The sequence below is a fragment of the Podarcis bocagei genome (assembly GCF_964188305.1).
Source record: "Podarcis bocagei genome assembly, chromosome: 14".
Lineage (NCBI taxonomy): Eukaryota > Metazoa > Chordata > Lepidosauria > Squamata > Lacertidae > Podarcis > Podarcis bocagei.
Genome location: NC_138139.1, coordinates 19,820,757 through 19,838,083, shown reverse-complemented (window position 1 = coordinate 19,838,083; position 17,327 = coordinate 19,820,757). Strand labels below are relative to the sequence as shown.

The window sequence follows — 17,327 nt, the reverse complement described above, 5'->3', positions numbered from 1 at the left end:
CCACCTACTACCCTCACAGAGCTATATTTATCAGAGTGACTTAACAATTAATCCCTCTTCCCAGGGAACTCTGAGAAATGGTAGGTCTTTGAAGGGACCAGGAGATCTCCTAACAACTCTCAGCACCCATAAAATTGTATGAGCCATGCAGGGGAATTTTCTCCTTTATATGCTCGTTTTCTGAGGGCAAGGGTTTTTGCACACAGATATGTGACCCACACACAGGGAAGCCCCGCTCCAAACATTTAAAGCACACCCATCGCACATTGGAAGCACATGGCTTTCAGTTCTCAGTACCCTTAAACTACAGTTCCCAAGATTCACTGGGGAAAGTTATGTGCTTTAAATGTGTGGCGTGGATCTGTCCACACACATACCTGCAACCTGAAATGGTACAGTCCAGGAAAAGCTTGACCACTGCATCCTGCTATATAAACATGGCTCTCAGCGAGAGAAAATGCAGACCCTCTTGTATGGTGAGCGCCAAGAGGATATATTTTCTTTTTCCATGTGCCCAAAAGGGAAAGCTGTTCCAAGCAAAATGTCTGGGTCTGAGGAGTTTCCACCACAGCGGTTGATCAGGTTCTTGTTGAGACTAGCACTGTGTGCAAATGGTCTCTCGAAACTCTCTTCACTCTATCGTAGTCTGAGAAATTAGAAAGGGTGAAGCATTTCATTGAATCTTTCTAGAACAGTGGTTCCCAACTTTTTTTGGCCATGTCCCACCTAAAAGGTAAAGGTACCTCTGCCCGTACGGGCCAGTCTTGACAGACTCTAGGGTTGTGCGCTCATCTCACTCTATAGGCCAGGAGCCAGCGCTGTCCGCAGACACTTCCGGGTCACGTGGCCAGTGTGACAAGCTGCATCTGGTGAGCCAGCGCAGCACACGGAACACCGTTTACCTTCCCACTGGTAAGCGGTCCCTATTTATCTAGTTGCACCTGGGGGTGCTTTCGAACTGCTAGGTTGGCAGGCGCTGGAACTGAACGACAGGAGCACACCCCGCCGCGGGGATTCGAACCGCCGACCATGCGATCGGCAAGTCCTAGGCACTGAGGTTTTACCCACAGCGCCACCTGCATCCCCTCATGTCCCACCTAAGCATCTCTAAAATCCTGATGCCCTCACCCCCATGACATATAATTCTTATTATTCAAAAAGTGGACTCCTATTCACGTGGAGGAAGCCTAAAAGGCCATTAACAATTGTTAATAACTCATTCTTGAATTGCCCCCCTTAAAAACCAAATTGCCCCCCTGTGGGGCGTTTGCCCCACGTTGGGAACCATAGCTCGAGAGAGAGGAGAAATTCTCCAGCAGTTTCTCAAGTGTGAGGATCACCATTAACAGTGACAAGAACGCAAAGGTGTTTTCCTTTTTTGCTGCCACTGCAAATGAGGCCAGTAGCAAATGTGCCTTCTGCCTGGCTGCAATTTTATCTCTTCCAAAAGAGAAGTGTCTCACAAGGGGAGGTGGAGCCACTGGACCAACTTCCTGGCTGCTTGGTCACTGTTGCCTACCAAAGGGAGAGCAGGAGCTCAGCGTGGGGAGGTTAGTGTGGCCCAACCGCACTACCCTCTCTCATAACACTAGCACTCATGCACAGTGACACTATGTTGCCCCTAGGTTGGGTGGAGGCATCATGCGTATGTGGAACGCCCTCCCATCAGATGTCAAAGAGATAAACAACTACCTGACATTTAGAAGACATCTGAAGGCAGCCCTGTTCAGGGAAGTTTTTAATGTGTGACATTTTAATGTATTTTTAATCTTTGTTGGAAGCCGCCCAGAGTGGCTGGGGAGGCCCAGGTGGGCGGGGTACTAATAATAATAATAATAATAATAATAATAATAATAATAATAATAATGATAATAATGATAATAATTTACGTCCTGCACACTTCACACAATGTCAGAAACATCTCCGAATGCTCCCCAGGCATTCTGCGACATTGCACTGGGGCCCCTCAATATTGGGAGGGCTGAGCCCCCTTCAAACAATTATTGAGAGTTCAGAAGACAACCCCTAGAGTTGGCGCACCTGCTCACTGACTATCAATGAAGCTGAATGTTGGAAAATTCACAACCGATAAAAGAAAGAAGTGCATAGTTAAGCTATAGAAATTGCTGCCACAAGAGGCAGTGATAGCCACCAAATTGGATGGCTTAAAAAGAAGTCATGGAGGATGAGACTATCAATGGCTACTAGCCATAGTGGCTATGCTCTGCCTTGAGGGCCGGAAACTGTAATGTTTCCAGCCAGTGGGTTGCAAGCTGACCTTTGCTGAATCACACTATCATCTTTTCTTTCGTATATATTTTTTATTAAATTTTCTGTTTTCCAATTTAAGATACTCATTTTTACATCCTTAAGATATCAATGACTTCCCTTCTTCTCTTCCCATGGTTCATTTTACATATCATACATCCCTGCATATTTTACAAAAACTATACCATTCAGTATTCCATTATTGCATCCATCAAAGCTTATTTGCACTGCTGAATTTATCTTAATGCTGCCAGCGTTTTCAGCTGTACACCATTTCCCCCCATATATTCAATAAATGTTTTCCAGTCTTCTCTAAACATATGTTCTACTTGTTCTCTTATTCTATATGTTAAGTCCACAAGCTGTGCATATTCTGTCAACTTCAGCTGCCATTCTACTTTAGTTGGGACCTCACTCGTTTTCCATTTGGGGGCTAACAAATCATGGGCCACCATAGTAGCATACATAAATAACCACCATCTTCTTCCTACTGTGCTCTCTAGCTTTTAGGACCAGGTTCCAGCTTTTGGCTCCATTTGTATAGTTGCCTCAGAGGCACCTGCTTCCTTCACCCATTGACACAGCTACCTGGTGGTGGTGGTATTGCTAATCTGGTTGCAGTAGATTAGTAGTAGTGGAGCACTGCCCCACAAACCCCCAGCTACCCTCAGCCAGTCCTGAGCTGCCTGCCTTCTTACTTACAAGCAGCCAGGGGAGAGCACAGCCTATCAGCTTCCTCCTCTTCACCTTAGTGCCACCATTGGAGAACACAAGACAGAGGAGAATGGGTTGACTCTGCCTGTCATTGGCTCTTGCACCACCTGCTGTTGGTCTCCCTGCCTTCTGCCCTACCGGTCCCAAAGGGCACCACCCACTGCTGATTGGCTCCAGGCAGCTGCCATTTAAGTTCCAGTACTGTTTCAAAGCAGCACTATATCACAGGCGCTAGAGGAATTAACGTGGTAGCCAGGGCCAGCCCAAGACTTTTGGGCACCTGAGGCAAGACGTGCTTCCCCACACAGATCCGGGCCCATGCTCCGGTGGTGAGGTAGGAGCATACCATCAGAGCTGGTTTGCTTCATGTCACCTCATTGGTGTGCCAGCTATGTTATGCCAGCAAACTAGCTTAGGGGCTGCAGGGCAGACCACATGGCACACCTTTCTAGACACTTTCCACCCCTCAGAATTTGCCGCCTGAAGCAGCTGCCTCACTCTGCCTCATGATAGGAAGCTACCAGACTTAGTGCCAGAAAAAAATTAAAGGAGGTCCTGGAAATGTGCTTGGCTACCCAAGAGCCCTTCTGGAGCGATGGGGTCCTGGCAAATGCCAAAGGGTATCACATGGTGATGCTAGGACTGTTGCGTTTAAGAAAGAAAGGAAAAAAACAGGAAAGAAGGCGAATGACTGGGTGGAAATGAGGACAAGGGATCCTTTGCACAAAAACAGCTGGGTAATAGGCCTAAACAGCTTGTTAACATTAATTGCAGCTTACTGAAAGTAATCGCAGTTTACTGCACCTTTGGGGGCGAACAGTAGCTCTGGTGGGGGTGATTTTTCTAGCAGGAAACCAGCGCAAGGAACAATACGGATCAGAAGTGTGACGCTGTATAAAGGCACTGCTGGCTACTTTTGGTTCAAAACAAAAGTGAATTTGTTAGACATACACGCACAATGTACTTTGGCTCACAAAGTCCTCCTGTCCTGTCCTCTTTTGGCAATTGATGATCCAGAGAGAAATGGAGAAAGATAGGCCTATTCAGAAAATCGATTTGTACGCTGGATCCTGGGTGCTTGAAGATGACAGCTCTAAGCTATGTTTTCTTTCAAGAGTGAAACACTAGCTCCCATTGCAGCAGACATGAGGTGCACCCAGTGAAGACCTGTTCTCTTTGTGGGGCTTTCAGATTTTCCAAAATCTGGCTGTTCTTTCCAATGTAAGGTGCACATTTACTTGGACGGAAATCCCTTTGCATTCGTTTGTATAAAACTAAGACACCTTCAGTGCATCCGTGCGTTCAGCTAATTCCCTGCTTTTGCCCTTCAGTGCACACATACCTCTACCTAATGGGGCTGACATAAATAATTCTGCCAGCTCCTCCTTCTTAGAATATAACCTAGGAAACAGGTTGGTCCAAACATATCCTTATTTCAGACCCTCCAAGTGTCCCTATTTTCCAGGGACATCCCTGATTTAGAGAAGCCGTCCCAGTTCCTGATTTGATCCCGGGATGTTCCACTTTTCCTAAGGATGTCCCTATTTCATTGGAGGGTAAGGAGTTATCTGACGCCCGAGCTGTCTGAAGGCAATCCTGTATAAGAAGGTTTTTTAAAAATGTTTAATGTTTTATAATGTTTTTATATATGTTGGAAGCTGCCTAGAGTGGCTGGGGCAACCCAGTAAGATGAATAGTAAAATTATCGTTATGGAATGGGACGTCCCTATTTTTAGTGGAGAAATGTTGAAGAGCATGTTATTTTGTTTCAGTTAATTTGATGACCAAGGAATTGCGGCAATTAAAACAAAAAATAATAAGGACGGGAGAGGAGGAGAGCACCATCCCAAGTAGCTAAATGTATAAAGGAGTTTCAGTCTTGGGGTGGTTTGGAAGCCGGTCAGAATGGAATAAATTTCTTATTTTTGCTACAGCTGAGAAAACACACACACAAAAAGTCACAGAAGTATATTTATTTCTGTATTTGGGTTCCAGCGTTTGCCTTATTTAAGAAGGGAGGGGGAGAGAGAGATGTAAAATGAGTTCCTCCCCTGCCTAAAAACTCTCCCCTCCCATTTCCTGAAGCAAGCTGGATTTTGAACAGAAAAACTCTCATTTCTAGGAAGGCATCTTGTGAAAACAATCAGGGATTTGTTCACAGAAGTGTGCACCAAATCACAGAACCCAAATGAGCTCCTCCACATTTCCTGCGTTATGTTAGAGCCCTGTTTTGGCAGGACTCCCCAAGCATCAGATCTCTGTTCTGGCCCATCGTGTGGTTGAGGGGTCACAAAATGAAAATGATTGGCGGTTGGTCCATGTCTGATAAACCAATGTCCATTTTTATGCCATGTTTATTTACTTACAGTAAAAGGCGAGGCACCTCAGACTCAGGAGCCAAATGTGGCCCTCCACACCTTTCAGTGTGGCCCTTGGAACTATTCCCAGGACACCCTCTTCCCCAGCCACGCCCCCTCTTATCAGACCAAACCCTTCTCCAGCTCTGCTTTCCACCCTCAAGTCGTTTTCCCATCTAGAATATGTTTTTGAACGCTGATCATGCATCTTGCCTGCCTGAATGGAGGAAAGAGAACAGTGTGTCATTTTGTGTAGAAAATGGTCTGCATTCCTGACTACCAGCACCCAATTTTGCAAGGGGTGATGATGGCTGCTTGCTTAGAAGGATTCCAGAAAGAATGATAATATGAACGCCAGTTGCTTGGGAATACAAGAGGGGGGAGTCTATTGCACTCACAGCCTGCTTGCAGTCTTCGTAGAGGCACTGCACAAAACACAATGCAGGAATTGATGGGCTTTTGGTTTGATCCTGCAGGGTTTTTCTTAGGTCCTTATGGTGCTCAGATGCAGAAAAATAGACGACTAAGAGGTCACAATAGAGGGGTGTTTTGGTTTGTTTTTCGATTAGTATAAAGAGAATGGACTCACAATTTTTCTCCTTGTCTCATAATACTAGGCGGATCACCCAATGAAAGTGATAGGACTAAGAGCATAGGAACAGAATAAGAGCTTGCTGGATCAGGCCCAAGGCCAATCCTTTTTTCCACAGTAGCCAACCAGGTGCCTAGAAAAAGAAGGCCACTTTGCTGAATCTTCTCTGAATATCATCCACTATTTTCATGTGTTGGCCACCACTTTCTCTCCAGTTTGTTATGTTTTTCTATATGCTGCAGCTTTACCAGAATTGGTTCCAGGATGTTTTTGTGGTTGTTGTTTTTACATCATCATGATAGATTGTATCCAGCTAAGTTCTATTTGGAGTACAGCCACTGAAATTAATGAGCCTTAGTTATTCACATACGTTCATTTCAATGGGATTACTCTGTGTAGGCCAGCATGGTATAGTGGTTAGCATTTCAGTGTAGGACCTTGCAAATCAGGGTTCATCCTCACTCAGCCATAAAGAACAATGGGTGGCCTTAGACCAGTCACTTTCTCTCAGCCTAACCTATTACACAGTGTTATGTAGGAATAAAATGCAGAGGGGGTGAACCAAGTTTGCTGCCTTGAGCTCCTTGGAGGAAAGGTAGAAACAACAGCAACACTGGATACAACCTAATTAACATTACTAATTAATAATATATCACTCAGTGAAGGTTCTTCTCCCCCATTGTCATTTCCAGAAGATTGCCTCTAGTTGAACCAATGCTTGCCCCACACCTCTCGCAAATACAGGAGCCACTCTCACTTCTTGCCACCTTCATTCCACAAAAGATGGTGCTGTCCATTTCTCTCTAACACAGCTCTTTTGTCTTTGTGCTTCTTTCAGGAAAACAATGACCACTTTTCTACTAGCCTTTGTGTGTTTGCGAATCATCACTGCAGCTGTCGCTGTGGAAGTCTTAGGTATGTGAGACCTCCGGAGCCATCCTTAAAATAGATGAAGTTTTGTGTGTGGAGAGTGTTAGGCCTTCCTGTGAACAGTATCCTGTTCTCACAGCGGCCAGCCAGTTGCATGTGGCAAACCCACAAACAGGACCCAAGCTCAAAAGCACTCTCCTTTCCCTTGGTATTCAGAAGCATTACTGATTCCAAACATGGAGGCAGAACCTAGCCACCAGTAGTGTGTGGTCTATGGACATGGGGCACTGGCTACTCCCTTACATGTTCCCAGTAAATTAGAATATTAAAGCCTAGCACCTCCTTCCCAAAGCCTGGGAAGCTTCTACCTGGCTTAGGGAGGGAGGCACCAGAGCCGTCTTTCCCACTGGGTTTACTGGCGCATTGCGCCAGGGGACCAGCCTCTCAGGGGTGCCCCAGTGAGTGGGGGAGCTTTGCCGGCGGCCTCCCCTTTCCCTCCTGCACATCTGCCAGCTGCGCCCCGTCAGCCATATGGCTGGCAGACGTACAGCTACCTTCCCAAGCCTCCGCGGGAGGAGAGCGATCCCCGCAGAGGCTTAGGATGGAAGCTGCGCCCCGCCAACTATATGGCTGGCTGATGTGCAGCTGCCTTCCTAAGCCCACACCGGAGGAAAGCAATCCCCACAGAGATTGGGAAAAGTTTGACAACTCTGGGAAATTGGGGGGGGGTGTCAGAGGTAGCCAGCCCTGGGAGGCGTGATGCTATGACTGAGTCCAGGACCTCCCACCATCTTCCCAAAGCCTCCCAGTTTTGGGAACGAGGCAGCAGGACTCTAGTATCCTGTCCAAGGCCTGGCGCCCCCTTCCCAGAGCCCGGAAGTTTCTGCCTGGCTTAGGGAGGTGCGATGTTCATGCGTGCAACATCAGGACATTGTGATGTTGCACGCATGATGTCGGGGGCCCCATCGCCTTTGTAAGCTGGTGCCTCTAGGCCTAACGATGCCCCTATGAAAGATTTCACCGCATGCCACCGATAGCCACCATGCCTAGCAATGGATGAATGCTGCTGATTTCTCCCTCTCTCACCTCCTCATCTTCTTGGAACCAGCAGATCATGGTGCCACACTGAGTGTGAGCATACCTTTACGCTCCCCCCTGCGCATTCCCCTGGGAAACACCCTGACCATCCCCTGTTACTACATCGACACATTGGAACACGTCACCACGTCTCCGTTCACCCCGCCTCTGACTCCGCGGATCAAATGGAGCAAGCTGTCGGGCGGCAAAGAGGTTGTCTTGCTGGTGGCCATGGATGGGCACGTGAGAATCAACACTGCATACCAGGAGGTGGTCTCTTTGCCCAATTACCCAGCCATACCCACTGATGCCACGCTGGAAATCAAGGCACTTCGCTCCAACGATACCGGGATCTATCGCTGCGAGGTGATACATGGCATTGAGGATAGCCAGGACACCGTAGAGGTGAAGGTAAAAGGTAAGGTTGCATCTTTTCCTGTTGTTGCTGCTGCTATGGCTGACCTTTTTGGTTGGGTTCTCCAGATGGCCATTCACTTCACACAAGGAGTGGTTGGCAGGGCAAGCTAGCAGGGCTTACCAGACCTTCCACCACTGGCATCGCTGCAGCTTACCTGGAGACGGTGAGTTTGGTGCGGCCCACCACCACCAACGGCTGTTAGATGCAAGAGAAGTTGGCAACCATGGAAGTTTGCTTCTAATTGCAAGAGTGGGGGGATTTTGACAGGCCCATGACATTGTCGGAGACTAGGCAGAAGAGGAATGGTGGAGACCTCCTCCCCATCCTGACCCTTACCAGGGAGGAAGAAGAGGAAGACAGTATAGATTTACAACAGGGGGTTGAGGGAGGTCGCAGCTCAGAGGCTGATGAAGGGGGAAGTTGGGAAATCATGGGAGAGCAACACCCGGCTGAAACATTGTCATTAGAAAGCTTTCCAGGCCCTCCATACCCCAGAACCTGGAGAGCCTTAAAAGTAGGAGAGCAAAGAACTCAAAGACAGAGGACACTTCTCAGCACCCGTAGAGGAGATGATGAGAATGAAGAATGAGAAAGTGGGAAAGACAACGTGTGCAGAAATTTTAAAAAGGCTGTAAGAAACTTTTCCTTGTCTCTATAATTCCTGGGCAACCAGCCGGGAGCCGCTGACAGCATCCTGACAGACATGGGGCAAAACGTTTAACTGCATTCTGTGCTTGCCATGGTAGTAATCCTGCTCACCTATCAATTGGTGTTAAAGGTGGGGGGGGGCAAATAGACTGATCAAATGGACTTACCCATTTAATGTCACCACCATGGTCACCACCATGGTACCTTTCCCCTGCCCGTCCTGAAATTTGACTTGAAAGAAACATTGTGTTGTATCCAATGAGAATAAGTTGCGGTGTGTGCTTGGTTGCAGCGTGTGTGTTTGTGTGCGGTGCCCGCAACACTTTCTCCAGTTTGAAGGAGGGCCCGTGGGCCTCAAAAGGGAAGTTTATGTGTTTCAGACCTGCAGGGACCCAGAAGCAAGCACACAGGCAACTCTAGATTCTCTGCAGTATCACTCCAGTTCCTGAAAATCCTAAGTCGCTGCCCTCTGCCTCACTTATATTTTAAACTCAACTGGTTTGGGTTATTTACTGATGCATGTGTGTATGTTGGTGAATGTGTTTTCCAGGCATCGTGTTCCATTACAGAGCCATCTCCACCCGGTACACTTTGGACTTTGAGAAGGCTAAGCAGGCCTGCATCCAGAACAGTGCTGTCATTGCAACTCCAGAACAGCTTCAGGCTGCCTATGACGATGGCTTTGACCAGTGTGATGCTGGATGGTTGGCTGATCAGACAGTCAGGTGAGTGCTGGCAGGGAATTATATGAACAAACCACAGGGGAGAAATTGGTCATTGGGGAAAATTCAGGTTATCATGGACAAGGAATCAGAAAAGGGTCAGAGGTCAATGTGACTAGGGGCTGTTGCACACCGGTTTTTGCTTCTTACAGCTGTATTCTGCAACATGGCATTGGGTATATTGTTGATTTTCCTGCTCTTTTTGTACTGCAGTACCTGTTGGGTTATGGAACTGTAGCTTTTTGACCCATATACCCTCATGTTATATCAGATTTCATTCACACCAGCGGACATCACAACTAACGTCACTGGACGTCGTTATTCTTCCATCTTTTCTGCACATGCGTGCTCCTTTCCCCTCATAATTCCCCCCTGAAAACAGCAAGGAAGAGCTGCATGTGGGAATGCCACCCCAATTTTCATCACTTTGCTCCTGCAATTTCCCAGGTTAATGGAACATCCCCCCCAATCAGATCAAGGGATGCACATTGGCCTTCTCTCTCAAATTTCATATAGATGCTAAAGAGGTTTGGAGTGGTGATGACTGACCAGGAACAAGACCTGGGAGTTGTAGTGGATGACTCAGTGAAGATATTGACCAAGTGTGTGGCAGCTGTGAAGATGGAGAAGTCCATGTGAGGGACTGGAAATTAAACAGCGAATATCACAATGCTGTTACACAACTCTATGTTGTAACCACACTTGGAATACCGTGTACACTTCTGGCCATCCTCACCTCCACAAGGAAGTTGTAGAACTGTAGCAGGTTCAGAAAACAGTAATCAAAATGATCAAGGGGCTGGAGCAACTCCCTATGCGAAACAGTTGCAACATTTGGAGGTTTTTTGTTTAGAGAAAAGGCAATTGAGTGGGTACGCTATGGAGGTGTCTAAGATCATGCATGGCATAGGGGAAGTGAATAGGGAGGTGGTTTTCTCCCCCCTCTCTCATACTTTTACATCCTGGGGATTCAGCATAGATAATATAATTTACTTCTTCATGCAACACAGTCGAACTATGGAAACTGCTCCCACAGGGTGCAATGATGGCTACCAACTTGGATGGCTTTAGAGGAGGATTAGACAAATCTATGAGGTCAACACTGTCTATGGCTTGGCTACTTACCCTGATGCCTATGTTCTACCTCTACTGCTGGCGGTAGTATATCAAGTGGGGACAGCTGCTGTTGCATTCAGGTTCTGCTTCCAGGCTTCCCATGAGCATCTGTGAGGATGCTGGACTAGATGGGCTTTTGATCCAGCTGCTAGGCTCTTCATACAAGCATAGGTGTATATCCAAATTCTGCTTAGGTTCCCTTTGCTCTTCAAGATACTACCTCCATCCCAGCACCATACAGTAAACAGTATTTCTCCACCCCACCCCCAGGCAACACAGTCTTCTTCTTCTCACTGAATCTCTCACTGAATCAGGTACCCAATGCACCATCCCCGGGAAGGTTGTTATGGTGACAAGGATGAGTTTCCTGGAGTGAGAACATACGGTGTTCGTGAGACGGATGAGACGTACGATGTGTATTGTTATGCAGAAGAAATGGAAGGTAATTGTTTCTTACTTATTTAACACTTATTCATGCCATTTGCCACCTCAAGGTACTCATGACAGTTGGTGGTCTGTGGCCCTCTTGTGGTGCAGCAGACCCCTGGGTGACTTTACATTCACGAGTTAGCTTCTCCAAGTGCTCAAGGATATCATTTTGAATAAAATATACGTGCAATCTTATCTGCCCCAGTGGTGGTGAACCTCCAGGCCCTGGAACACGTCTCCCCATTTAGACCACAAAGCCATTGTCTCCAAGCCATGACTACCTGCCCCATATCTGATGTCATATGTGATGCCCGGTGTCAGGCAGGTAAAGGTGGCTGCAGGGGGGAGGAGGATTAAACTCCCCAAGGAAACTGGCTGGCCTTGCAGATTGTAGGGTTGGACCCCGTTCCCCAGGCATCAGCTGAGTTGAGTCTCGCTTGGTTCAGTCTCGCATCAGCCAGTTCAAATGACATTTTAGTGGCAACTCTTAACTATATAAATCTCTTTGGCTTTCATCCAGTATCTTCAAACTATCTTTCCTATTCATGACATGCTTGCCATTTTGAATCTCCTCACCTCTGCTCTCTTTGTCCCCTTGACCTTGTGAACTATCTAAGAAAAGGCCAAGATCACTGTGTAAAAAGGAAAAGATGCAGACCTTCGGCTAATCCTTGGTTTAAGTACTTTAGATTACTGCAGTTTGTGGGAGAGCTTCTCCTGCAAATTCCAAAGATTTCAGAAGCCACAGTAACTCAGATCAAGGTCTTCAGTGTGGCTGTCCCTGTTTTGTGGAATAGCAATCCTGTCAAGACACGACAGGTGCCCACTATCTCCACTTTCCAGAAACAATTGAAGACATTTTTGTCCCAATAGGCTTTCCCAGCTAGTTAAACCGGTCTTGACCATGAGTGTCCAATTGTTAGGGTTTGGGCTCTTGTTGTTTTTGTGCTTTTAACTATCTTGTGTGTAAATTGCCTTGAGACAGTGGTTTAGAGGGCAATTAATAAATGAATTGTAGTAAATAAAAATTGCTATGTGTGATTGCAGGGAAAGTCTTCTACGCCACCTCCCCGGAGAAATTCAGCTTCCCAGAAGCTGCAGAGAAATGCCACCGCCTTGGCGCTCGTTTGGCAACGACGGGAGAACTGTACTTGGCCTGGAAGGATGGGATGGATGTCTGCAGCGCTGGCTGGCTGGCAGACCGCAGCGTCCGGTACCCCATCAACAAGGCACGGCCCACCTGTGGCGGCGGCCTGGTCGGGGTGCGCACCGTGTACCTCCACGTCAACCAGACAGGGTATCCTCACCCCCATTCCCGCTATGATGCCATCTGCTACGCTGGTAAGTGCTGGGTCCCAAGTTATTTCTTCGTACTTTCCTAGATGCAAGAGTACAGAAGCGTGAGAGTCATCAGCCAATGTCCAATAGTAGTCAGTGGGTTATCTAACCTCCTGTCACAATCAGAACTTGCACCTTTACTGGGTGGCAGAGGTGATAGGGCTGGGAGAGACACCCATTGTCAGGGACTGGGCTGAAGGGAAAGGGACTGAGGAGGAATGGTAGAGGCCGGCCACCCTCACCTTGAACCTTTTAGAGAAGAGGAAAGCAGTATTATTATTATTATTATTAATAATAATATTTATGCCCTTCCCTCCTCGGCCAGAGCTGGGCTCAGGGTGGCTAACACCAGTAAAATTACAGTAAAAACATAATGGGGGGGGGGACAATTTAAAATACAGGTTAAAATGCAATTTAAAATGCAGCCTCATTTTAAAAGTAGCCCATAGATCAAAACCATAAAGGGAGGGTCAGACTGAGTCCAAACCAAAGGCCAGGCGGAACAGCTCTGTCTTGCAGGCCCTGTGGAAAGATGTCAAGTCCCGCAGGGCGCTAGTCTCTTGTAACAGAGCGTTCCACCAAGTCGGAGCCAGTACTGAAAAGGCCCTGGCCCTAGTTGAGACCAATCTAACCATCTTGCAACTTGGGACCTCCAAAATGTTGTCATTTGTGGACCTTAAGGTCCTCCACAGGGCATACCAGGAGAGGTGGTCCCATAGGCGGTCCTGTATTGAGTTACAGCAGTGGTTTGAGGAAGGTCACAGCTCAGAGACAGGTGAACAGAAGAGTTGGGAGGTGTTGGGAGGACAGAAGGGGGAGACAGAGACAGAGCAGCCAGCTGACATGTTATCACTGCAAAGCATTCCCGACCCCCCTTCTCCCAAAACCCAGTGTGCATTGAAAGTGGAACAGCAAAGGACTCAAAGACAATTAGCCCCTGGTGGCCACCATAAGGGGAAGTGCTGTTGCTAGGAAGGGGGGAGGAGCTCAGCTGGAGCAGAGCCATTAATCTAAGAGGCAGCATACATGAGCCTCTCACTGTGAATACTGAATGAAGACTCAGTAAGAGCTTCCTTGTCTACTTCCTTGGCCGTCTGCTGTGAGCAGGGGAGGATCAGAATTCACTGAAGCCTGACACCCATGGAGAGCCATTGCTAGTCAGTGTGGACAATACTGAGTTAGATCTGTCCACCCTGTAAATTTCCTATAAACCCCCCTGATGCAGCATTGTTTCAGGACTTTGGGGGACCTAAGGCTGTAGCCTGGCAATGCTTTGTATTCTTCCATTGCATTCATATCCCATGAATCCTCACTCTTTCACCCTAGGTCGCGACTTGGACACAATCATCCATGAGAACTTCACCGACGAGATAATTGATGAACTGGGCAGTGGCTTCACCATCCAGACAGTCACTGAGACAGATGTTGAGCTGGAATTCGCACGCAACACCACTGAGGAGGAGGCCCGAGGCAGCATTGCCACCTTGGAACCAATAGACTTTACCGCCTCGGAGGTGGATGAAGGCTTCACAGCAATACCAGATCTCTTTGTTACTAGCTTCGTTGAAGAGGCAGAGAACAGGACAGATGTGGGGATCTGGGAGGGTCTAGAAAACGCCACCTTCTCGCTCCTAGATGCTCTTCCCACCACTGATACCCTGGAGGTGAGCTCGGTGGAAGACAGCTTGTGGGCTACCGTCATGCCAGGAGTAGACTCCACCTTGTCATTTACCGGGGAAGATCAAATTGTGCCGGGAACAGCTGCTCCTGATATTGGCCTCATTCCTGGGCAACCCATTTCTCCCACAGGTATGTGGCAATGCCTAGTGCTATATGCAAATGCAAGGTAACAAAATCCACCTGATTCAGTAGCCCAGTGCGGTCCACAACAAATCACATAAGAATGTAAGAAGAGCCTGCTGGATCCAGCAAAGTCCCATCCACTCCAGCATTCTGTTCTCACTGTGGCCAACCTGAAACCCGCAAGAGGGACCCGATCACACCTAGAAATGGACAAGTCTGGCAATTCCAGTTTCCCATTTTTCCAATCCGGTGTTCACCTCTCCAGATTTCTCCATCAGCTAAGAAACCTTCAAAAAAAATGATCTCATGAAAATTTGTCAGCCTTTTAGTTGCATTTTTCTGAATATACACGTTTTTGCACGCAATTGCTCCTTATCTAATGCAAATTTTGTATATTGATTTCACTGAGACACACATTATTATGCATACTTTCCCCTATTGTATGAATTTTGGGGCACATTATTGGGTTGGAGCGCTTCATCGCAAAATTCAGAGGTGTGAATTTCAAAGAATAGCTGCTTTCTGCTTTCCATATGGTTTTCAGAAGTGCAGATTGGGTAGATTCGCATCAAAAGGAAAAGGCTAACTGAATTTCTCCTACATCCCTAATCACAAATATTTCAAGGAAAACAGGACGGAGCCAAAACCAGTGACATACACTCATCCTCCAGAGGGAACTGCTTTTAGAGTCAGTTTCAGTTCTCCGGAAACACATATTGAAATTGCAGAAATATTAGCACATCCCTAGGGGAAATGCAATGCAAGTGTTGATGGGTTCATGCCACTTGCCCCTTCAGTTGTTTTTTTCTTTTCCTTCAACAGGTGTCATCTTTCATTACCGGCCATCCACCAACAGGTATTCCCTGACTTTTGTCAAAGCTCAGCAAGCTTGCCTGGATAATAATGCTGTGATTGCCACACCCGAACAGCTGCAGGCAGCCTATGAGAATGGTTACGACCAGTGTGATGCTGGCTGGCTGAGAGACCAGACGGTCAGGTAAGGACAGATGATGACTCGGCAAGTCCAGTGGGAAGGTTAATGAGCAGGGTATTTTTAGCCTGCAGGGTACATGATGAAGTGGTGGGATGGATGCCATCTTCAAGCATTTGAAGAGCTGTTGCGTTGATGATGGAGCCAATTTGTTCCATTGCTCCAGAGAATAAGGATCTGACTTCAAGCATTTGAAGAGCTGTTACGTTGATGATGGAGCCAATTTGTTCCATTGCTCCAGAGAATAAGGATCTGAATTAGTGAGTTCAAATTACAAGAAAGAGGGTTTCAGCTAAAGCAGGGGTAGGGAACCTTGGGTCTTCAAGATGCTGCTAAACTATAACTCTTGCCTTCCTTGACCTCTGGCCATATTAGCTGGACTTTATGAGAGCTGGAGTCCAAGAACATCTGGAGATGAACAAGGTCTATGTCTCTGACTTGATGAGAATTGGAGTCCAATAGGATCTGGAAGGCAATGGGGTGGTGGCTCCGCCCACCTGTCAACATGGCACAAGGTGGGGGGCAGCTCAGAATCCAGCCTGATAGCAAGCTCCTTTGCTCTCCCCTAAGTACTATAACTTACAGAGAGCTGGTGTGACATAAGTGACTAATATTTTGCAAATCCCAGAGCAAATTGCATGCAGCTGCCAGTCTCAGTGTCAGTATTTGATCGGAAGATTCTTCTAAGACTGGAATGGTTCTTGTCAGATGATGTTTGCTGTGCCACAGGCGTGCATCTTTAAAAAACAAAAAAGGATTCTATTTTCTTTAGACCTATTGTTTCTTCTCATATGCAGATATAATAATAACAACAACAACAACAACAATAATAATTTGTTACTTATACCCCATCCATCTGGCCGGGGCTTCCCAGCCACTCTGGGCGGCTCCCAACAGAATATTTAAAACACGGTAAAACATCAAACATTAAAAACTTCCCTAAACAGGGCTGCCTTCAGGTGTTTTCTAAAAGCCAGGTAGTTGTTTATTTCCTTCACATCTGATGGGAGGGCATTCCACAGGTTTAAGCATTTAATGAAACTAAAATACAGACAATTAATAAATGAATGTTCATTTAACTGAGTGGCATTGCTGGTGATCTCATTTCTACTATTGCTACTATCTCTACCATCAATGTATTGATCTACATTGGGGAAAGGCTGTGGCTCAGTGGGAGAGCATCTGCTTTGCATGGAGAAGGACCCAGGTTCAATCCCCGACATCTCCACGTTGGGCAAGGAATATCTCCTTCCTGAAATCCTGGAGAGCTACTTCCAGGCACTTTGGACAACACTGAGCAACATGTTCTGCCTTGTTATGAATCAACTTCCTATGGCCACTACTGAGAAGGTGATGTTTCTCATGTGGCCAATCTAATTGAGCTTACAGTCATGCCTGTGCAATTGTCGCATCCGTTCTGCATTGGGAGGAGACATTTCTTTAGTGTGGCTTTATCTGTACTTCGGATCTCCTTGCCTATTGACAACTAAGCAGGTGCCCTTGGTGAAAGTTTTTAGGCACCTGTGGCCCTCAAAGCCCTTTTTGCAGCTCTCAGCAACATTTGACACCCTCCAGCCCTTGCACTGCCTTCCCAAAGTTGGGTAATCAAGGAGATGGTTTTTGGGAAGAAGGAAGGAGGGCTCTAGGACCTTGCCAGAGCCTCGCTCCTCACTTAGCGGGCTTTGGGAAAGCGCTGGGGAGGGGGGTGCCAAATTTTGGGCTCGCTCTGCCCCACACATGCCAAGGCTGCTTCCAAAGTACTCTTGCAACTCCCTTTGTATGAAAAGTTGGGCTGCCCTGTTTTAGACACCTACTGAAAACTTTTTTGTTTTGTTTTGCCAAGCATACCTAGAAATATAATGAGTTACCCTATATTTGTTTCAAAAGTGATGTTGAGTTTCTATTTCCTTTTAACGGTGGTGGTTTCATGCACATTTGTTTGTAATTGGTTTGTGGATCTTGTTGTTGTTGTTTAGTCATTTAG

General features: G+C 46.9%; 1 protein-coding gene across 5 annotated transcripts in view; it reads left to right on the top strand.

The window, feature by feature from the left end:
* The window catches only part of ACAN (aggrecan), an 83,901-nt gene that overhangs the window by 31,174 nt on the left and 35,400 nt on the right, over positions 1–17,327 (top strand). For 3 of the 5 annotated variants that reach the window (XM_081171000.1, XM_081170996.1, XM_081170997.1), the window contains 7 exons: positions 6,770–6,846; positions 7,910–8,296; positions 9,495–9,669; positions 11,097–11,224; positions 12,259–12,552; positions 13,876–14,358; positions 15,175–15,349. In XM_081171000.1, the coding sequence (XP_081027126.1) occupies positions 6,777–6,846; positions 7,910–8,296; positions 9,495–9,669; positions 11,097–11,224; positions 12,259–12,552; positions 13,876–14,358; positions 15,175–15,349 (1,712 nt within the window). In that variant the 5' untranslated portion in view covers positions 6,770–6,776. The remainder of the gene's footprint in view (positions 1–6,769; positions 6,847–7,909; positions 8,297–9,494; positions 9,670–11,096; positions 11,225–12,258; positions 12,553–13,875; positions 14,359–15,174; positions 15,350–17,327) is intronic. The other 2 variants (XM_081170998.1, XM_081170999.1) reach the window with 1 other exon arrangement.